A 24,646-nucleotide genomic window follows, 5' to 3' on the forward strand; every position below is an offset into this window, starting at 1 on the left:
ACCAAATGAAACCATCAAACAATTAGCAGTACGTATCGAAACACTAGTTCGAAAAGCATATTCATTAAATAAACACGATTATAAAAACACAAAAATGACAGAAATCTTAATGATGACCTTAACACCTCAATTAAGGAAAATAGCAATAAAAAAGAGAGCATCCCATCCCTCCTCAATTCGAGAGCCCGATTTAGATTTTCGAAAACTAGTAGACAAGCTAGAGCAAGCAGAAATCACAATGAAACTTGAAGAAACAGAAAATCTGAAATTACAATATGTTAATCGAATTGAAACAAATACCACAAATATCAATAATATACAGGATTCAGATACAGACCTCGTTGAAAAAATCACTGAAATACTCAATATTTATGAAAAACACCCAAAGTTTAAAGGCAAACCATCTTTCAAAAAATGGTGTAATTATTGCCGACGATACGGACATAGTATTTCTGAATGTAGACAAAAACAACAGGACAATCAAAACAAACCTCAAAAATATAAAGAACCGAATAAATCATTCTATCAATACATGAAGAAAGATCAAAATCTACCAAACAAAAATGTATACAGCAACAACAGTTCAGGAAAACCACTCCCGAACAATACCAACTACACGAGAAATCAATCACCATATAACTCAAGTTATAGAGGAAGATCACCAGAACGAAGAAATACACAAAATTCGTCACAAAATCATTACAATAGACCACATAGTCGAAATAACTACTCCAGATCAAATTCAAATACAACACAATTTGTTTCTAGATCTAATTCCCAATCAAGAAATAATTACTATCCAAACAATCAATCACAAAACTCATCATACAATAGAAATAGAAACTACTCCAATAATCGGAATAGAAGTTATTCAAACAACCGAAACCAGAATTACCCGAATAATCGATCAAGGAATAACTCATATAATAGATCAAACTATAACAGAACAAACAATAATTATCAAAACCGATCACGAAATAATTCACAAAATCGACATTCAAGTTATAATAATCGTTATAGAAATTATTCCCAATCACCACACAGGAATAATAACCATTATAAAAATTCTAACAATCGCCACAGAAGTAGTACACCTAAACATCAAAGAAATATTAATCAAGTACAATCAAACCCAGAAACAACATCAGACCCCCCAGGTATTGACGACACAGGAAATAACGAACTACAACTAAATCAAATAAACTGTGAATCATCAGATTCAGAAAGTGATACAGAAAACACTACCTCCATAAATATGATAGCAATCGAAAATGACTACGAACCTATTATATATGAACAACCTTTTTCATCACATATATACGAAAATCAATTAGAACTCCTTCACAATTATTATATTGAACCCATCCATTCTACACAAACGGCACAAGAAACTAACGAAATTAACACTACAAATCAATCCAATGAAAATAATAAAACAAAATGCTTGAATACAAATCACATCTATCAAAATATACAAAAAGAACAACCCAAAGAAAAAATTTGGACAATACCATTTCTTTTAGAAAGTCCAAGAAGCAAAGAACTTCAACCACCAGATCTTGAAATTGATTTTTTAATTGATTCAGGAGCAGAATCAAACATAATAAACATTCCCACATGGAATGAGATAAAATCACTACACCCAAAGCTAACGCCCTTTGAAACATCCAGTAAACTAGCAACAGCACAAGGATCAACATTAGTAAACTATGGAAAAATTCAATTATTTCTTCTCACCACAAGAACAATAGAACAAAATAAAATTTTAAATAAACCATTTAAACAAATATTCCATATCACTGATATTAAACACAATATCATTGGAATACCATTTATCTCTAAATAAATACCAACAATCAACATTTTGAATAGTAAAATACTAATCAAAGATAAATACACAAAAACTAAAGACACATCCCTAACATTTTTTCAAAGATTAAATAAACAACCACCATTCTTTTCAAAATTTTATCCGATATATAATCAACAAAGAAAACACCTGAAACCACTATCAGGAAACATATATAATTTTTCAATAAAACAAGTTCACCAATATGATAAAAAACAAAACAAACAACAACTCTATATGTCAGATTTTGAATTCAAACCTATCCATAAAATTTTCAAAATCACAATTTCATCCATAAAATATTTGAAAAACTCGAATTCAGATATTATTTCTCTACATGTATACAACAATACGCCCTATCAAGTAACATTGCCTTTAGGACTTTTAGGCTATTGTGAAACCAACGCTACGATATCACCAATACATGAAAAAGCATACCGCGTAAATAATATACTCCAATTATTAGATATTTGTCAATCTACAATTCTTAATGAAGAATTATCCATAAATAAAATAATAAGTAATGAAAAAAGAAATACAGATTATTTCACAAAATTCCATATTTCAAACCTACATTCAACATAAGTAACTACACAGAGACTCAACAGAAGTTTTTAACAATGTTTAACTTTCAACATTCACAAATAACACAAGACGAATTTGATAAATTAGCCAAACAGCTAATAAAATATTCATCAGTCTATGCAACATCTAAATTTGATGTTGGCAAAATCAGTTCATCACTACATCTCCCATTAAAACCTGACGCAGTTTTCAAAAAACAAAGAGCAAGTAAAGTACCAATTCATTTACACGATAAAGTGAACAGATTACTTGATATTTTAGAACAATACAATATAATCTCACCGGTAAACAAAGAAGAACAACCAAAGGGTAACACATTTCGCAACCCTGTTATCATCCTAGCAAAAGGAGAATCATTAAAAATAGTTCTAGACGCTAGATACCTTAATTCACTAATAGACGAATCAAAATGCAATTGGCCTATTGAACCAATACAAGTTATTTTAACAAAAATAAACGGAAAATACTTTACAACCGCAGATATGAATAGTGCATATAATCAAATGCCACTAGATGAACAATCGCGACGCTTAACACAATTTGTTATTGGAAATCGGCAATTAGAATTCAACCGCCTATTCTATGGAATATCCATAGGACCAGCAGCATTTTCAGCTTTTATGAGCAAAATTTTTAGACCACTAATACTCAAGAAAAACGCAATCACTTATTTAGACGATGTTTTTATGCAATCACAGACAAAAGAAGAAATGTTCAATGTTTTAGAACACTATCACAAAATAATTCAGAACGAAAATCTGAAGGCCGCCCCCGATAAATCACACTTCTTTTTAACACGAGTTAAATTCTTAGGACATAATATAGAAAGAAAAACAATCACCCCATTAAAATCACGCATTGATGCTATTCAAAAACTCCAACCACCAACAAACAAAAAGAAAATCCAAGAATTCCTTGGAATGTTAAATTTTTTAAGTAAATATGTCTATAAAATGCAATTATACCTAAGACCATTTTATAATATACTTAGACAACAAAATAATTTTGAATGGAACACAGAACATCAAGCACGATTTGAAGAAATTAAAAAACTCCTAACTGAACAAATTTCGAATACAATTCCAGATCCAAATCAACCATTCTATGCAATGTGCGATGCTTCGAATTTTGGCATCGGCGCAGCATTATTACAATCACACAATGGCACAAACAAAATGAATCTTATATCAGCAAATTCTCAATTATTCACTCAAGCAGAGTTACGACTCTCAACTCTAATGAGAGAGTGTACAGCTATAATATATACACTAACAGAATATGAATTTCTGATACTTGGATCAAAACATCCTACAGTTCTTTTCACAGATCACAAACCATTCATTTTTCTCTTTACACATAAATCTAATCCAAATCACCGAGTTTATAGATTTCAACTAATTCTAATGAAATTCCCAAACTTACATATAGTTTGGACAGCAGGAAAAAATCTTGCATTACCAGACACATTAAGTCGAAATACACCACCTGAATTACTTACACGTAAAACTACAGTTGAAATACCCAAAAATATAAAATTCTACCTTGCAGAAAACGAAACATCACCCCGACTAGAATGCAAATATGCAGTAAAAACTGACGTTGAACAATCACAGATAAACAATCTACAACACTTCCCACTCTATTTAGATTGCCAAAATAATCACTACGAAGTTGATCTACTTGGAACATCAACTTTCAAACCAATTCCATACTCACAATGGATAAAAAATAACACCCAACCAAAAAAAGTAAAACAACACTCGCATAAAAAAGACCTTTTTCCATTAATTGAAAAAGAAAACCTAACTGATAAAATAAATTTATCAGGACCACACACAAACGGTTCAAAATACACAATAAATCAAGTATTTGACCTCCATGACCCACTTGATACAATTCCTTTATCTAAATTAGAAATAGAAAACATTTTTCTCCCCCCAACAGATAAAATTACAACTAATACTTTGAAAGAATATCAAAATCTTGACCCAGTAATTAGACAACTAAAATCATGGCACAAATATAAAACTAAACCCGTCAAGGCAGATACAACTATTTTAGGAAATAAAACACTCCTCCGATATTTTCGAAAATTCAATAATACAACAATTAACGAAAACACAGACCTTCTAGAATACAACTTAAATGAATCTACAGTTCCCTGTCTCCCTCTAAGTATGATTCTTATAGCTTTTATTATTTCACATACACAAAACATTAAAGGACACTCTGGATCAGAGAAAACATATTCAAATTTCATACAAAACTTTTATTTTCCGAATGCACCAATTTGGATAAAAGTACTATGCAATGATTGTATAGTATGTCAGCCAAATAAACCTTATCCAAATCAAAAACAAATAGCACAAAAACAAGATTTTAAAGGACAAAGTTTGTACTTTAACCACCGTATTTCATTTGATACAAAAGGACCAATTTCACCCTCATCCGAAGGAAACTCCTACATTATGGTAATTGTTGACGCGTTTACACATTATGTAGCACTTAACCCAGTACCACATTGTAACGCTTATTATGCTTACACAACACTATATGAACACTGGATAGCCAAATTCGGACTACCAGAAATTCTAGTTACAGATAACGGTACAGAATTCATAAATAATGAAATCATCACACTATGTCATCTATATAACATCAAACATAAACCACGTACATCTCACGCACCTTGGACAAACGGCTTAGTCGAAAGTATGAACCGTTCACTACAAGAATATCTTAGATGTATCATCAATGGAAATGATACAAGATATACCGAATGGTCAGCAGATGTAAAACTATTTCCCTTAGCATATAATTCACAAATCACGACAACTCTAGGAATGTCACCATATGAAATGGTTTTTAATCAAAAGCCACGCAAACCGATTATGTTTACAGCAAACTCTCATAAAAATGCACAAAGTTATTGTCAACCGAATAAAGAATCAATTTGTTACAACTTACCTTTACATACACACGATGAAGATCATTTTTATCACCCACAAATTCTTAAATTAGCCTCCGGTACACACACCGAATGGATTTTAAACAGAGATAAAAAACACAATGAAATTTACCAAAAAGTAACAAAAAAGTTGTTACAAAGACAAAACATAAATGAACAAATAAATTCACGCTTTACACCAGCCTCCGATTTAAAAATTGGAACATTTGTTTTAATACCCAATTTTAACACTCAAAAAGGAATCTCAAAAAAACTAAAACCCCTTCGTAAAGGACCATACCAAATAATTGCCAAACCCACTGATGTCACATATAAAATTACTGACTCAGACAAAAAAGAAATTGTTCAACACCGAAACAACCTATTACCTTATTACCCAAAAGAGTACGCACTACGCGAACTAACTCAATTATATTCTTTCACAGGTTTAAAAATTATTCAAAATTATCCACATACGGAAAATAAAACAAAGGAACAACATGACATTCACCTCGAAAACCAAAATAAAAAATCAACTACAACAAAAAATAATACAAAAAAGCTAGATCAAAATACACCACAAAAAGAAAGAAAAAATAGAAAAATGATAGAAAAAATAATACCTCAAGAACAAATCGACAAATCAGAACATAGAGAGTCATCACGACTTAGAAATCAACCACGTAAAAACTATAAAACATTCATTCCACAATCTAAATTATTAAAGAAAGTCGAATTTCAAAAACAGCTTTAAATTTATATTTAATAATTTTTGCACCTCTGAAATATTTTGAACTTTCATTTTTCAAAATAACATGCTGACAAATACACAACGATTCTAGTTCATAATTAGCCAATAGGATTCATCCAATCCGTCACCTCCTCTAACTCTAACACAGATCAACTAGACGAACGATATTAAACTCCAGGCATATCTATAACTATAACTTTGCGACCTCCAGGTCAAAAATAAGCAAACCATTCCAACTTGACAACTAAAATAAATATCACCATAATATCATAACCCTCCCTTATCTAATAAACCAAAGATCAACAATATTTCCCCAACTCAGACCTCAAATACCCCCCAAACAAATATGTTAAATTAGCCTAAAGTAAAAGAACGACCATTTTAATTAGCCTAAAGTATAAAAATCTCAAAAATACCCAAGATCATTTGACAAATGAAAATAAAGACAAAGAAGACCTCCCGATCACCATAAAATTTGCCCCCAACAATTTTTCACAAAACTCGACCCACTTGTCAAAAAACCAATAAATAATTCGACCACACTTGAAAATTGCCTCAAACAAGAAAAAATATTCGATCGAGAAGCCATTTCTTAAATGCTCTTCTCTCGACCAGTTACCATAATTCTAAACATTCTCGCAAACTTTTTCACAATATTTAAACCTTTCATCATATTTCTTTTTGATACCTTTGAATCTTTTGTAATAATCTTAATCATTTTTTGCAATATTTTTTTAATTTTCTAATCCATATTTGAACTATACCTCCAGCTTTCAAAAGCTATTGACTATATCCACAGGTACGATTCACAAAACTTATCTAAATGATACGAACCATTTTTAGTAGAACAGATATTTTTTTACTATTTGTAATTTTTATAACATTTCTATCATCCCTCATCTTGACAATATGCAAATGTATAAAGAAAGCAATTATCACATTCGCCCTAGCAACAATACTCCTAATACTTTTTCTAGAAGAATACTACAATAAACATAAATTTTTTCACTAAAAGAATAGATAAAAAACCATCAAAAATTGCTAACCAACAATCACACAGTCAGTCTTCACCGACATCATTCCAGGAAAACCCGACACCACCTTCAACTACCCAAAACCCCCAAACATCTACACGAATTTCTTTTCAAGATAACCCATATACCTTTGAAGAACGACACGCTCGCTTATCAGAACCACTAGAACCAGTTCAACGACAAGCACCTCTAAGCGAACCAACATATAACTTATACCCAACACTACCACAAGAATTAAGTAAAATACGAAATCCTAGTCAAAACCAAAATACAGTCGAAATAAATAGACAAATTATACATCCTCGACGAAACAGAAATTTTCAAACTCTCCGAGTTCACTTTGATATACCTCAATCCCCATCACAAAGTACACCAGAAAACCCCATTGGTATATTACCAGAAACCCCTACGCTTCTTTCACAACGTAGCACCTCAAGCCTACCATCAGATTACTTAGGTTCAACACCAACATCTGAACAAATACGTGAAAATCCCTTTAACCCTACAAACCAAACATCACGACTACCATACTGGACAACACATTCATTCACACAAGGTGAACCAAATTTAATCAATGATCCAATAGATATTTCTACGGATACAACAACATCCTCATCACTACCAGAAACATTATCACTACCATCAACACCATCAATAAGCCAGATTTCACCACCACCTTTTAACTTAAATTTCCCAAATAACCTCGACGCTAGATATCGAGAACAATCATCAACAAATATTCCTTTAAGACTAGACTGGAATACATTCACAGCACCTCCACCATTATTTGGACAACACCTAGAAAGTAACCGACTCCACAACTGGGCACTAAATAGACTACAATATAGACAAGACATTCACGAAGACATTCGTGCTCATAACATCCAAATACTCCAACAGAATAGTCTACAATTAAAATATGAAATCACGGTTAAATTAAACAACATTACTCAACATCCCTATCCATTAAATCCACCAAATATAACAGCTCAATCCCTACCACCATCATTTATAACAACTGAAGTAAAATACAAATACGACAGATATACCAAAAAGACAATTGGTTACATCACATTTTATAACCCATACTCAGGATTGTCATACACATGTATATTCTAAAAATTTTAATTTTTCTCCAACTCCTTTTTCTAATAACCTCAAATGAAAACATAAACCCTTCCCCCCGCACAGGACCCCAAGATTTATTAGTAACACATTACAATTGTGACGAAAACGAACAAAAAACACTACACAAATATGCAATAAATCAAGTATCACAATGCGAAACAGAACCACAAGCTATAGAAACAACAAATGTATGAGCGACACTTTATTCAAAAGCCCGAGCAACAACACTTAAAGGATATAAATTCACAGCGACATTTTCCGAAAAGAAAGTACATTGTTCACAAGTCTCAAATGGAAATAAAAACCGACTTGACCACGAATCATTCTGCCAAAGTAATGTCGAACGACTTCTACATCTCAATCCCGAAGATTGTAAAAACGAGTTACTAAGACTCAATATCACAAGAAATAAAAACACTGATAGAAAATTAGTATATTTCCAAGTTTTTGCAGATTCGGTACATCAAGCAGAACTTGAAAGATATCAAGGACATATAAAATTAGATGAAAAATACCCATACAACGGCGCACACGGAAGATTAACTTATGATATACACGATAAACACTGGATACCACACATTGGTATAAATGACCCATCAAACTGCAAAGCAGACACAAAAAATAAAGGATATCAAGAAATCATGTTTTTTGATTGGAAATTACAACTCGAAAAAATACAACTCACACGCGATTTATCAGACAACACAATGATCTATCAAGGAATTAGATTACCTTGTAAAAACGACCAAGGCTATTGTGACCCTACAACACGAACACAAGCAACAATTGTTTGGTTCCCCGAAGACACATGTACAACATTTCAAGTAGCAAAAATACACGCTCGTATGATAAAATTTCACGAAAAATATTTCATACAATCAATTCCATATGAACAAGTCCATCCATCACGAAGACAAAGTTCTAATTTTAGAAACATACACAATATAGAAAATAAATTGACACGTTTTCAAATATATCAAGAAACAGAACTTGCATGTAAATACAGAAATCCACTTCACAAAACACAATACTCCGAGATATTAGTTGAATACGAAAAAGGATTCGACATGACCACTGGAAAAGTAAAAATCGACCCATACGCCACAAGTCACCCTATGAACGAAGAAACATCATATATACCAGTTGATTTTCAAAAAAGTAAAAATCAACCTGGTGGACATCTAAAGCCCCATGACACTAGAAGCACACGTTTACAAGAATTATCACTAATGAATAGTACATATTTCGGTAACATCCACTATGATATTCACCTAGATATGAAATTAGACTACACAATTAGCCGAATTTTTCAAGAAATGTCACTATCTGAATTAGAAACACTTCACCAGCTATGCGAATTAGAAAGGACACAAATCCTACAATCACTTGCACTAGCAGTATTAAAAATACCCTACGCAGGATATTTACTATCAGGAAATAGATCAAATTTTTTAGATTATGAAGGAAACATTTTATGGTTTTATACCTGTACCAAAAAAGTATCACCACTATATGTTTTTGAAGATAAACGATGCTCTAAAAGAATCCCTATCTTTTATAAGAATAAGTACACTTCGTTGACACACTTTCAAGACGAACCTATTTCTGGGATACCGCAGTCCCATGTGGATCAGAAAATAGCCACAATGTAGTTCAACTGAACCCTGATGAAGATAAATATTATCTTCTTACTCCATATCCCACATTAATGCACTCACTCAAAAAACTTTCACCTGAAAGCATTAGAGCTATTGTTCGAAACCCAAATATTGACTTACAATCAATTGGAATATATTCAAAATCCGATATACAACATCACATTAGAACACAACAATTCCAAGAATTATTAACACAAATGGACACGATACAAAGACAATCAATTGACCAAAACTTACGCAAACTTGCCGAAACAGCAGGATTTGCAGATATTTATACACAAGACTATAGCGGATATTTTAAAGACATTAAAGACTATATATATCTAAACGGTGAAAAATACCGACCACAAGATATTTCACCTATCAATATTTTTAGCTTTGTTACACTAAAAAATGAAATTCTCGATTTTCTAGGATGGCCCTACTACATCTTAGAAAAATTGACTGTTTTATACGCAATGTTTAACTTTATAGGATTTCTTTTTTCGCTTTTAAAAGGAATCTATAATACATGCGCTATACACACACAAGTAAATAGACAAGCAAGTGTAGCACGCATACTATTTGCAGGATTTTTTGGAATTTTTTCATCATCAATAAACACAAATTTGACCACATCATTTCTGAAGCACTAACCGACACACAAGCTTACGAAAGTTTTGAAGAAAGATTTCAATTATTTTCACTAACCTTTCATTTCCTTGCACCACATGAACGAGATTTGCACTGCTCACATGACATTATGTTACGCACTAAACAAACCCACACATATACATATTACCGCTTTATACAAAATCACTTTAACCTACACACTCCATCAAGACAACCACACCATCGTTTTCAATTTATTAACTCTAAATACACATCACCATTTTTTCTTAACTTCACATATTGCATCAAAGATACTAACCTTCACGGTATTCTTCGCAATTATGATCCCATAACCCAAATGTATATTTTTTGTCCCATCACAAAGACCTTCAACGCAGAAGAATCCAGACCCTTCCTTATCCCACATGAATTTGTTCAACCTATAGAAATCCCCATATTAGAATTCATCCACATTAATAAATATAACCACAAATTATATAATCTCATCCAAAACACACCTTATGATTTTGCAGTTGGCACTGAAGAACTAAAAACCATTAAAGCACTTCAATTGCTTTGGCCACTGCTTCAAACTAAAAACATCATTCGCATACTAGCAAAGTTACTAACAAATTCCGACATAATCCACGACATCTTCCCCCACGGTTTTTTCCCCGACGACTAACAGGTAAGTTTAATTTATACATATACTAATAAATTTAAAATAAAACACTAACCATTCTTTATCCATGTTTTATTTAGATTTTTAGTCTTCATCTCACGATCATCTGCAAAATACACAAAAGAACAATAAAAAATAGAAAACTTCTTCAAATTGTCCCAAACTCTAATAATCTTTTGCACCAGCTAAATTAAATAAAATTCATACAAATGTAATAAATTAATTTATAAATTATTTCCCTAAAAGCAGTAATTCTAATAATGATGAAAATTTGTAACTTAATTTTTCCCCAAAACAAGCAATAAAATTGAAATTCTATGTAGTAAATTAATAAAACGCAAATGCAGTACTAACCTTTTGATATTTTCATTCACTCGCACAAGAATTCTATCCAAACTCGCACAGCTCGCCCACGAAGAATTGTTTAAATAATGAATTTCAGTTTCAAGCTTTCACACTCAACAACTCTAACACACGATAACAAGTTTCAAACTTTCCTTTAACCCGGTTGGAAAGGAATTATATACTAAACAAAACTAACCAATGCAGCTTACTAAACACCACAACACATAGAATAACAGCATGACTAAGAAAAGGAAACCAACGGTACCCAAACCGGATTAACCCAGCTTAAAACTGGATAATTTATTCTTTTGAAGACTATTATAAAGTCTAAGAAAGAAATAATAAAACACAAAAAAGTCGAAAGACAAACCCATACCAAAAACAATTTGATTTTTGAAAAAAGGACACAACCAACGAAACATATGAAAAACCACAATAAACCCAACATAAAACGTTATCACATAACAGGACCTCTCACAGAAACCGCACGAAATCATACTCCCACTCCTGGCCTAACCCACCAGAGAGGACGTCCTGAGCATGCTCTATAGCCGGCCTAACCCACCGCGCTACATCCACGCTTTGTGACCACACTCCTATTTTTAATAAGAGGTACTCAAGGGTGAGTAACTCTTCAAAATAACTGAACTAAAACAGAAAGCTTTTGTGAAAACAACTAACCAAAATCATAACTAAAACACTAAACTAATAAAAATTTTATAAAATGTAAATTATATCTTGCAGTATATAGATCAGCATACAACACCAAAGACGAACATCCAAAGACAAAATGACCCCACTACACTCGAAAAAGAATGGCCAACCACAATCAATATGCCGCCCACAATCACAACTCAAAGGATTTAGAGTACGACTTGACTTCGCAGAAAAGGACTTCATTGAACTAGAACAATGACCACCTCGATGTCCAAGTATACGTACAGATCCGAGTAACCAGGCATCCCCTCCACGCACAGTCTCCACGCCATTCCCAGACAAGGTCAAACACAAAGAAGTTCTCTACATGAAACGAAAAAACCTGTCATAGCAAACCATTCTGAAATCAGATTTGAGTTTGTTGCGAAAACCCAGTCGTTGTCATGAGAACACACAACGATTGAATCTGGAACTTCTCTAACAAGAGAACCCAGACGAAATATGATGTTCGCCAAATACCAACGTCCATCATCCATCTTTTGAATTGCAGAAAGACTATTCTAAAAAACTCTGTAAAACCCGGATGGGTGGAACCTGATCTAAACTACATTTTATGATTGGATAAATTAGATATTTTACCACTGTAAAGTATTTAATATTAACCAATCATGATCCATCTAACTAACAACCCACTTATTTGTAAGTGCTGGAATTACTTGTAATTTCAGCACCAGAGAGATTTTTATTTAACTTAGAAATTAGTTGACTCTCCAAGAAGACTTCAGCAGCCGCAATAAACCAGTATACCCTAGATCTATTGAGCCTAGCAGAGACTAGTTAAACACCCTGAGACTAGATAGTATAAGAGTAAGATTAGGATCGGTATTAGACTAAGAAGTTGCACGAATCTATCCGGCCGAGAATAACAGCATGACTAAGAAAAGGAAACCAACGGTACCCAAACCGGATTAACCCAGCTTAAAACTGGATAATTTATTCTTTTGAAGACTATTATAAAGTCTAAGAAAGAAATAATAAAACACAAAAAAGTCGAAAGACAAACCCATACCAAAAACAATTTGATTTTTGAAAAAAGGACACAACCAACGAAACATATGAAAAACCACAATAAACCCAACATAAAACGTTATCACATAACAGGACCTCTCACAGAAACCGCACGAAATCATACTCCCACTCCTGGCCTAACCCACCAGAGAGGACGTCCTGAGCATGCTCTATAGCCGGCCTAACCCACCGCGCTACATCAACGCTTTGTGACCACACTCCTATTTTTAATAAGAGGTACTCAAGGGTGAGTAACTCTTCAAAATAACTGAACTAAAACAGAAAGCTTTTGTGAAAACAACTAACCAAAATCATAACTAAAACACTAAACAAATAAAAATTTTATAAAATGTAAATTATATCTTGCAGTATATAGATCAGCATACAACACCAAAGACGAACATCCAAAGACAAAATGACCCCACTACACTCGAAAAAGAATGGCCAACCACAATCAATATGCCGCCCACAATCACAACTCAAAGGATTTAGAGTACGACTTGACTTCGCAGAAAAGGACTTCATTGAACTAGAACAATGACCACCTCGATGTCCAAGTATACGTACAGATCCGAGTAACCAGGCATCCCCTCCACGCACAGTCTCCACGCCATTCCCAGACAAGGTCAAACACAAAGAAGTTCTCTACATGAAACGAAAAAACCTGTCATAGCAAACCATTCTGAAATCAGATTTGAGTTTGTTGCGAAAACCCAGTCGTTGTCATGAGAACACACAACGATTGAATCTGGAACTTCTCTAACAAGAGAACCCAGACGAAATATGATGTTCGCCAAATACCAACGTCCATCATCCATCTTTTGAATTGCAGAAAGACTATTCTAAAAAACTCTGTAAAACCCGGATGGGTGGAACCTGATCTAAACTACATTTTATGATTGGATAAATTAGATATTTTACCACTGTAAAGTATTTAATATTAACCAATCATGATCCATCTAACTAACAACCCACTTATTTGTAAGTGCTGGAATTACTTGTAATTTCAGCACCAGAGAGATTTTTATTTAACTTAGAAATTAGTTGACTCTCCAAGAAGACTTCAGCAGCCGCAATAAACCAGTATACCCTAGATCTATTGAGCCTAGCAGAGACTAGTTAAACACCCTGAGACTAGATAGTATAAGAGTAAGATTAGGATCGGTATTAGACTAAGAAGTTGCACGAATCTATCCGGCCGAAAATAAGATAGCGTGACGAGCAGACGGTGTACCCTATCCGAAATTACTCTATGAGTTAACCACCTCGGTCCTAACTCATTAGCATGGAAATAAGATGAGACACTTCACTTTTTACAAATCCAAGTAGTCTCAACTTTGTGATAACTTGCCTTTTTAGCAATAATTTGTTTTGTTGCTTATTGTTAACAAAATTTTTTAGCTATGGGAGAATGCGGCTCAGTGGGTACGCACCAATGGAGAAATCAAATGTTGATTTTTTAAAATTTGTTTCAACTATCAGCTTGTTTTCAGCTTTTTTGACCTGTTTTTTCAAAAATTTGCCTGACGCGCAGAAAATTTGCCAAAACAGTCTTTTTTAGTGCTTTAAGAGAGCTAGGAAAATCAATTTGGTCGACCTATACAAAAAAAAGTCGTCAAAGTTTTCCAAAATTTTTTGAAAATACGAATGCGCCCTCCCCACGAGAAAAACCTAGATCGGCCCCTGAGCACATACATGGTTTTTTTAGTATTGAAAAATCGAACTCGGGTTCTGGAAAACACCTAAAATCGATTTCAAAAAATGAAAAAAAAAAGATTATCTTTATTGTATTTCACACGAATTATTGACAGCAAAATTTTGATGTGCCGCTTTAAGTCATTTTCTGTTTATAAAATTTTCATCATTCGGTCCCTCCATCAATAGAATATCCCCAACGAACTTTTTTTCATGTTTCCAGTTTCAATTTTAAACTTTACCTTGAAGTTTCAAGTTTAAGTTTTTTTCAAGCTTTCAGTTTCAATGTCAAATTTAGTTTTCAAGTTCCAGGTTTTAGGATTGAAAAGATCAATATACGCATATGTTAAACAATTTTAGCAAAATGAATGTGTTTTGTCCTAGCACAATAAATGAAAAACACATGCTGCAATACAAACAACTGTGAAACTTAGCATGTGAGCTCAAATTAACATTAAAAAATAGCAGCAACTAGTCAATAACAATATTTTTGCTATTACCAATCGAAACGTTTTAAGTTCTCAGAATGAAATGTTTATTGTTAGTTAGCCTCTTTTTTCAATTTTAATAAAAATTTGATGAATTATAACAATAAACTTCGTCTACGGCATTTTGTTGCGAGATTGGGTCACAGCCGACCCTTTCTTTCGCCATTTTCTTCATGAATTGATGCAATTTAGTTAATGCAGCAATGTAAATTGATACAGCTTGCCTCTCAAATAGGTAACAGCAGTTGAAATTAAAAAAAAAACTTTTTGAAAGAGTATTGTAAATTATTGGAGCCGATCATTTGCAAATCTGCTAGTATTTTAATATAACTAAATATTTGCACAAAACGGTTCAAAATGCATAATTGAACAATTTGATCAGAGAAAAAGGATCAACCGTTCTATCCTCCCAATCGATTTAGGGGAGTAAAAATACAAAGTTGCTCAAGATCACTTGGAAGACAATATTATATCTTCTACCAAACAAATTCAATTATCGATAAATAATTTAAACCTCGATTTAACTAATTTTCTGGCCAATAAAAATACATATGATCGACTGAAAATTTTCAATTTATTTACATTTTGTGCGTTTGTGTAAAATATATATTTTATACAGAATTAATGCTCAGAAATGTTACATGCTTGGTGAGGACATCGTACGGTAGGCCACTTCAGGAAGGGGGTGGTGATTGTACGGTTGATCCAAGAAAAGTTATGTGGTAGAAGCTGTATGCTTATATTAGTCAATCAAATTTAAGAAAACAATTTTATAATTCCGATTTTTGATACGAAAGTAACGGAATATTTGGGCTCGGGTTGGGTTTTTTATTTCTATAGATAAATTTCGACTTTTTAACTAGCCATTTTTGACGGAAATTTTTTATATCATTCGAAAGGAATTGTTGTCCTGAGCTCAAATTTTAAAAGATATTTTATCTGTGATTATTTTTTGTAAAGTTATGGGGGTTTAAAGATTGCCAATTTGGCCAAATTGGGACAAATAACGCGCGATATCTTTCGCGCTATTAACGCGTAAGCGGAGTTTAATCCGTCCTAGAAATCGTTCCAAATTGGTTGAAGGTAGTTTGTTTGCCACAATTGATTTGTTACAAGGAGCAAAATCTATCTTTTTTGTACTTTATATGGCGTGTGGGGTGAAATTTTTCATTAAAAACATTTCAAATTTTAGAAAAAAAAATGTTCATTTTTTTTTACATTTAACATTTTAATGTTATTACTGCTCCATAAACCTTACAAGGCAGTCGGAACATTCAGGGCTTCGCCCTGATACGAACAGTCTTCTTCGTTTTACATAACATTTCAAGCAGTTAAAAACGACTTGAAATAAAGCAAGACTGCTCGAATATCAGGGCAAAAGCCTGAATGATCACACTGCATTTAAAATTCAATTTGGAATTTTTGATTGAAAAAGGATAAAATTATTGACGGTTTTTTTACATATCTTGTTCCTCGTTTTATCCGCTACATGGGATTTTAAAAGCAAAGGGATTTAATTAGCCTATCGCATCTTTGTAATAATACCTAATTACTTGCCGCAACTCAATGTGGAACGATTTAATCTGCCGCTAACGCATGTTTTTGGAACTCGGTAAATGGCGCGTTATTTATCTCAAATTGGCCAAGTTAGTTTTTTTAACCCCCATATTTCAGATGTTATAAAAAATTTCGCGTCGAAAACTATCACCTAAAACTTCGAAAAAGACTGCAGAAAAACCAGCCCAAGCATAACTTTTCCGCATTTCTCGACAAATTACCTATTTCAAAATCTGGCTGATTGAATAGCGGATGTCATCCACACAAATTTCATGTTGATGAATAACGATTATTTGTGTCAATTGCTTCATTTATTAACGAATAGATTTTTCGCAATTTGAACAACTTTTAATGTTTTTTTTTGGCCGTAAAGTCCAGTCGGCCTGTTATTCTAGACCCCCTTATTTATACTGATTTCCTTGTTATGAGGCTGCCGGTGTTTGCCTGCTAGCTTGCCCATGCAACAGAATGCAACGGACTTGATTGCTAATTCAGGATTGTTGGCATGTTTTTTTTATGGCAACAATTAATTATTTTTTAAAGGGCAGTCGGAATATTCAGGACTTCGCCCTAATACAAGCTACTTTGACCATTAATATTCATTTTAAAACTTAGAAATTTGAAAACATGAAAAAAATATTTTTGATATTGTGACACTCCGGTAGTGATGGCGCCCAGCAAGCTAGTCATAGTTTGATGGGAGCTCATTGTATGCGCTCTTGTTAACTTAAATAATCAACCTCCTTTGGTTGAATAACAAAAAATCGATTAATTTTTCATTTTTGCTGATTTTTTAATCAATTTCGTATAGCAGACCTTTTCATCAACGTTAAAGTGGGAACGTTCCCGATTTTGTCCTGATTCACGAGCAGTATTGTTTTTACTTGAGGTTTTTATTTCTATCAACACCCATTATCATCTTCTAAGAAACAGCCGAAGACAACTTCTACGCGAGAAACTGTTGTTCACCAGAGCGAATGAAATCAGCCAAGTTGGCCAGTAATTTACCGGTGTGCGTCATCTGCACTGACGTTATAAGTGACCCACGACAACTACCCTGCGGTCACTCATATTGCGGACCTCCCAAAACATGTTTAGAAGCCCAGAAGATCGGAAGCCGCCTCAAATGCTCCCTTTGTAAAAAGGAACACATATTGCAAATATCGGATCTGAAACCTATGTATGGACTGAGAGAGTTCATTGAAGAGCAAAAAGAAGTCACAAAAGTGATTAAAGGAGATCGATTGTGCTGTTTCTTGCATCCAAATAGTCCAGTTACGCTGTGGTGTAAGATATGTCTGGAAACCATGTGTGCAAATTGCGTGGAATTGGAAAAACACTCCGATCATAACTTTGTGCCGTTTTCTATAAATTTGCGATCGATACTGAAACAGCAGGTTGAAAATTTCACAGAAGAGCGATGGAATCGTATCAAAGATTTTAATCAAGAAATAGCTGCACTGAAAAAAGAGGCACAAAAAAGCCTAAAACTGGCCGACGAACTTGAAAAAGCGAAATGCGCCTATGAATCGAATTGGATCGAAATTCAGGTTTTTACGCAACGAAATGGGAAATTACCCGAAGCCGATATAATTGAATGGTTTTTCCACGGACATTTCAAAAGAAGTGGCAATCAGTTACTCACTGGAAAAACTTCCCGCGATGCGTGTTGTTCAACCGAAACTATCGCAAAATCAAACGCTCTAACACAAACGGTTTTAATTTCATCGAAACCTGTGACCAGATACACTGCAACTCAAGCAAGTTTCAAGGCTCATGATCCAACGCCACAGAAACTGAGCCAAACTGCTACTAATCTGGACTTGAACAATGTCCGAGTAATGTATAATGATCATTTCATGGATAGCCAAAACTACTCCGGTGACTCACATATAAACCCTATTGTAATTGAGTTTCCATACGATCGAAATCAGAACGGAACTTTGAAGTCCAATCAAATTGTCAATGAAAAAGGCAAATTTCATGTGACAATTGAACGAGTATTTGATCAATTGAAGACTTCTGTTGAGTTTACAGAGACTGCGAGCAGTACTGCGTTTACATTCAACGTAACGAAGCGCGATGGCAACGAATTCTGGATTTGGAAATACGAAAAAGCGAATGTAACTCTTCTTGAAAGATTGACAACCCTTCAGTGGTACCAGCTCAAAACAGATAAACCAAATAAGACCTCTGTAATTCGGACTACTCTCAAGTTTAATTGAATATCACGCTTTTAGAAAGGTTATGTTATGGTAATATGTAGACTGAAAAGAAAATTAATGTTCATTTGGATTGCTTTGATGTAACACAATTTATATTCCTTTTTATGTTTTACTCAATAAAGTACTCAATAAGATTTTTAAACACTGGGCAATTTTTTTATCAGATGTTGAAATGAAACAAGGATAGCAGGCTGGTGTGCAAGTAGCATGGAAAATTCGAACTACAATAAAAAAAAACAAAAAAAAACAGTTTGTATTCAAATTACGCCGTTGTTTGTTCGTGGTGTGATGAGAGAGTAAAACCTATAATTTCGATGATAATAATTAAATTAGGTGTATTTGACACCTCATTACTTCATAGAACTGAACAAATTGAAACAACACATTTCGAAAAACTTTCCCAACGTTTTGCAGTTTTTTAAATTTTTTTTTTAAAAACGTATTCCCAAAAAAGCGGTAAAATAAAAATCAAAAATTGTTAAAAATATAAGAAATCTTTCATAGCTCATCTTGATTTATAAAAAAATTATTAAAAACCTATTACATTTGTTTTATTCGCTCAAAGTTATACTGAAAAAATAAAAACAATTCAAACCTGTTTTACGCAACACTGAGTTAGTAAGCGTAGTGTTTTAATGTCGTTCCAATATTACGGGGCCAAACTGTGCACTGGATAGGCGCACAATTTTGTATCTGCATGTTCCCGGACTCCGGAGACAAGTCTTTAAACATACAGGAATTTTGTCGGATCGATCAAAGAAAATAAAAACCAAAAGAAGAACAAAGGGAGCATCCTTTTTGCGGAAGTCGCTTGCAATCCACAAAATGCACATTTTGGCCTCGTAATGAATCACGACTGAAAAGGCTTTAATATTATATATCACTCAATCAATTCAGTTTTTGTGGTACCTGATTTTGCGTGGAGAACAAAAAGAACAAAAAGAAACTAAAAAACACCTGAAGACAAAATTCTTCCTCATATTCAATGATCAGAACAAAAAAACGATCACAAATTACGTTAATATGTAATCCTTCGATGCTTTAGAATCATTACGGGGCCAAATTGTGTGTTTTGTAAAATTTAAGCGGTTTCCGCAATAAGGACGTCGACTTTTTGATCTTCTTATTTTGTTTCTTTTTTCTTTGATCGTTCCGACAAAATTTTAACATGCCTAAAAGCTTGTCACTGGAATCCAGGAACATATATACACAAAAGTGTGCGCCTATCCAATGCACAATTTGGCCCCGTAATCATTTGTCATAGCCTCTAGTTGGGGTCAAACAGGGCAAAAAAATGCTCTCCTTAAAAAGGGGTCTTGTTATATAATGAAAACTATGTACTAAACATTCCGTTGGTCCAAGAAAGTGACGGAACGTTTGTGCTCTATGGCTGTGCTATAGAGCAGCATAAAAACATTTTCGAGTTCGGCTTGCACTACGAGGCTAAACTGTGCACTGGATAGGCGCACAATTTTGTGTCTGTTTGTTCCTGGATTCCAGAGACAAATCTTTAAACATGTTAAAAATTTGTGGGAACGATCAAAGACAATAAAAGAATAAAAGAAGAACAAAGGGAGCGTCCCCCCTTTGATACTTCTTCAGAAATCCATTTTTGGCCAACCGACTGTTAAATTTTTCTAAAGGCGCCTTTGGCGCCAATATATACTAACTTTGAGGGGGAGCGCGCGCCAAAAAAAACGCGATTTTTTTGTCAAAGTTTTTCAAAAAGTGCCCAAAAACGGCTTTTTTGACTGTTTTTTCAAAAATTTGCCTGCGGCGCAGAAAATTTTGCCTAAATAGGGGCAAAAAAAGGCTTTGGGAGAGCTCGAAAAATCAATTTGGTCAACCTAAAAAAAAAGGTCGTCAAAATTTTGGACAATTTTTTGAAAATCCGCCCCCCATCCCTCGAGAAAATCCTAGATCCGCCCCTGTATATAGATCCGCCCCTGTATATAGATCCGCCCCTGTAAGTGGTTTGTCATAAATATACTGCTAAATCAAACAAACTATCGGTAGCATCGATACTCCAATAGTTTCACTGGTTTTGTTTTCTGCTCTGCCTCATACATTGACTCGACCAAATTGAAATTAGTACTCTTCCAAATCACTATATAAAGACCCTGTTTTGACCATTTTTTTGCACTGCAGGCGATTAAAAAGAAACGACGCTTTTAACTACTTCATACGCAATTTTGACCAAAAAAGCGTTGTTGTTCGGCCTGCTCTTCCTTGTTTTAAGTTTTAAGCTGACGATGACTTGAGTTTGATGGGGTTGTTTCGTCCTTACACTAGTTTTTGTCAATTTTTGTCGGTTTTCACGGATTGAACACATATTCCATTTGGAACTCTGGATCTCAACCCAACTAATTTCTTTCATTACACAGTCCGAACATTGAAACCTTTTAACCCCTTGAGCTAATAACTCTACCTTTTTGTCCTCAGAGACTGAACATAAAATAACGACCTCGATCCGGGAAAATCTAAATACATGCTCGTCGTTGCTTTGATATGTGAACAATATAGAAAAATTGTTAGATGTCAAATAACAAAAGTAAATGTAATTTGTAAATATAGTTTTTATTTGCGGATGTAAGGCAACGAATTTATGTTTTTCTTGTCGAACGTTTTAAGTTGAACCCAATTGGATGAGATCTTTTGCGATTGTTGAGACATTCCACTTTTATTATGCGCTGTGCTCCATTTTTATAGTAATTTTGCCTAATTTTTCATTTGATGCTTTAGCAGACAGAGTTTTCAATACAACATTTAAGCCAAAATGGACCTCTTTGACTTTCATAATCCCAATTGACGTTCAGTTAGAAGAATGGCAAGACTGTCGACGGTTCAGTTTAGTGTACTGCTTGTATTCTTATGAAACGAAAAGATTAAATCAAAACAGAGCCACACATTATTATTTTCGGCCAACTTCCATCGATTTTTTGAGGTACACTTTTTACTGGTTGGAAAACGTAACAACCAGAATAAGTGACGACATTTTTCGGCCAATTTACCAATCAATTAATAACTTCATGGGCGAAAATGGCTGTTGTATAGAGCAAAACAGAAACTACATCAATTTCGGCCTGAATGAGTTTATTCATAACCACAAAGAATACGTGAGCAAAATGACTGATTTTAAGAGCCTGAGAAAAAAATTGAATTTCATTGAGGCATACTATATGGCGGAATGCGATGTTAACCTCATAATTAAAGTTGGATTTGGCAGCGGAAAAATTTGGCGAGTGAATCGTGTAATTCCAGATTACAGTTTCGCTAAAGAGGGAAGTCCTTATCTGCTGACAGTTGGAGACAATTGGACCCCACTTATTCCATATGAGCACCCAGATGAGTTTTTGACCTTCACATGGTTCAAGGAGAATGTCATGTGTCTTGAGCAGTCATGGATTTGTGAATGAAAACTAGGAATCTTTCAGCTTCATCATCGACGACATTATTTTACCAGTTTTTAAATAAAGATCTGATCACCTGGGTTGGCAAAAAACGCTTATCATACAACTTTCGTTTATGGAAAAAGTTCTCATCGTACAGTTTCGTAGAATCACATAGTTTAAAAAAATGTACGATAATAGCACGACAAGCATTTTTTCCATTAACGAAATTGTACGACAACCATTTTTTCCATCAATGAAATTGTTTCATAAGCATTTTTTTCATCAAAGGAATTGTTTGATAAGCACTTTCTCCATCAATGAAATTGTAGGAAAGCTTTTTTTCATCAACGGAATTGTATGACTAGCATTTTTTTCATCAACGGAATTGTATGACTAGCATTTTTTTTATCAACGGAATCGTAGGGCTAGCATTTTTTCCATCAATGGATTTGTATCATTAGCTACTTTGAGGCTCTATTGACTCAAAATCAACCCGTACAGCGTTCTATCTCTAAACAAAGGATCACCTGAGAAAACGCTGCAAGCGAGAGTACTGTTAATGTAAAATTTTGTTTTAGTCAGAGGCTATGGTTATGACAAAAAGTAAAATGCTCTGAAGTTAGGTTTATAAAATTTTCCAGGTGGTAAAAACACTCAGCTGAACTTAAAACTAGCAAAACTGTTTGTATCAGGGCGAAGAACTGAATGTTCCCACTGCCATTTAACGTCTATAGCGTAGTTTTTGATTTGAAAAGATAAGTCAAGTTTTCAAAACTTTTTCGATTTTTTTAAAACCCCACCCCTACATGCTATATATAATGCAAATTGATATGTTTTGCGTATAGCAAAGTATTGAATAGAACATGAAGCATGACTCAATTTATTTTGGAACGATTTCCAAATCTCCATAACTTTATGAAATTTGATCACAGAAGAAATATCATTTTAAAGTTGAGCTCACGACAAATATACTTTTTGATAGACTTTAACAAAATACGTCGCAAATTGCTGGTTAAAAGGTCGTAATTTGTCTCAAAAACAACCACGAGCAAAACATTTGGTTTTTTCTTCAAACGTTGAAAAAATAATTGGAAATATTTCAAAAGTTTTGATTCCTTTCTTTATTTTTATCACCCGTCACGCTTTGTAAAGCACAAACTTTGACTCTGGTAACATATTAATCAGAACAGTTTATTTGCACCTCAATTCAATTTGTAACAATCTAAGGATCACGTGAGGCGACAATTGGTAAAAGGAGACAAATCTTAACAGGTGACAATTCGTAATACATGATTAAACGAGAAACACTTATTCACGCGCAGTATTCCTCTCGTGACGGATGTACACGCAGCGGAGCGAAGCTGAGCAATCGTATTCTACTTGCCGATGTCTTGTTATGAATTCTCGCTTGTTGTTCCGACTTTTGTAACGAAAGTAACGGAATATTTGTGCTCGGTTAGTTTTTTTTCTTCAGACAAATTTCGACTTTTTAACTAGCCATTTTTGACGGAAATTTTTATATCATTCAAAAAGTATTGTTGTCCTGAGCTCAAATTTGAAAAGATATTTCACCTGTGATCATTTTTCGTAAAGTTACGGGGGTTTAAAGATTGCCATTTTGGCCAATTTGGGACAATTAACGCGCGATATATTTCGTGCTATTAACGCGTAAGCGGAGATTTAACCAGTCTTAGAAATTGGTCCAAATTGGTTGATGGAAGCTTACTTGCCTAATTAATTTGTTACTAGGAGCGTAATTTATCACTTTGTACTAAATATGGAGTGTGGGGGGATGATTTTTGCAAAAATCTTAGTTAAAAAAATCATTTTTTTCAATTTTTTTTTTACATTTAATTTTTTCATGTTATCACTGCTTCATAGTTCTTAAAAGGCAGTCAGAACATTCAGGGTTTCGCTCTGATACGAGTAGTCTTGCTACGAATTGTCGCCTGTTACGATTTGTCGCCCTACTCACAAAACATCTTTTTACATTT

General features: G+C 33.8%; 2 protein-coding genes across 3 annotated transcripts in view; both read left to right on the plus strand.

The window, feature by feature from the left end:
• LOC134851365 (small ribosomal subunit protein eS8-like) overlaps positions 1-24,646 on the plus strand; it is a 478,345-nt gene that overhangs the window by 246,803 nt on the left and 206,896 nt on the right. The gene's annotated exons all lie outside the window — the stretch shown is intronic.
• LOC134851819 (uncharacterized) lies at positions 15,496-19,263 on the plus strand. The gene is made up of 2 exons (XM_063868074.1): positions 15,496-15,530; positions 17,963-19,263. Exon 2 carries the CDS (start codon positions 18,013-18,015, stop codon positions 19,258-19,260), a length of 1,248 nt encoding a protein of 415 aa, XP_063724144.1. The 5' UTR covers positions 15,496-15,530; positions 17,963-18,012; the 3' UTR covers positions 19,261-19,263.

Source organism: Symsagittifera roscoffensis, chromosome 7 (genome assembly GCF_963678635.1).
Source record: "Symsagittifera roscoffensis chromosome 7, txSymRosc1.1, whole genome shotgun sequence".
Classification (NCBI taxonomy): Eukaryota; Metazoa; Xenacoelomorpha; order Acoela; family Convolutidae; genus Symsagittifera; species Symsagittifera roscoffensis.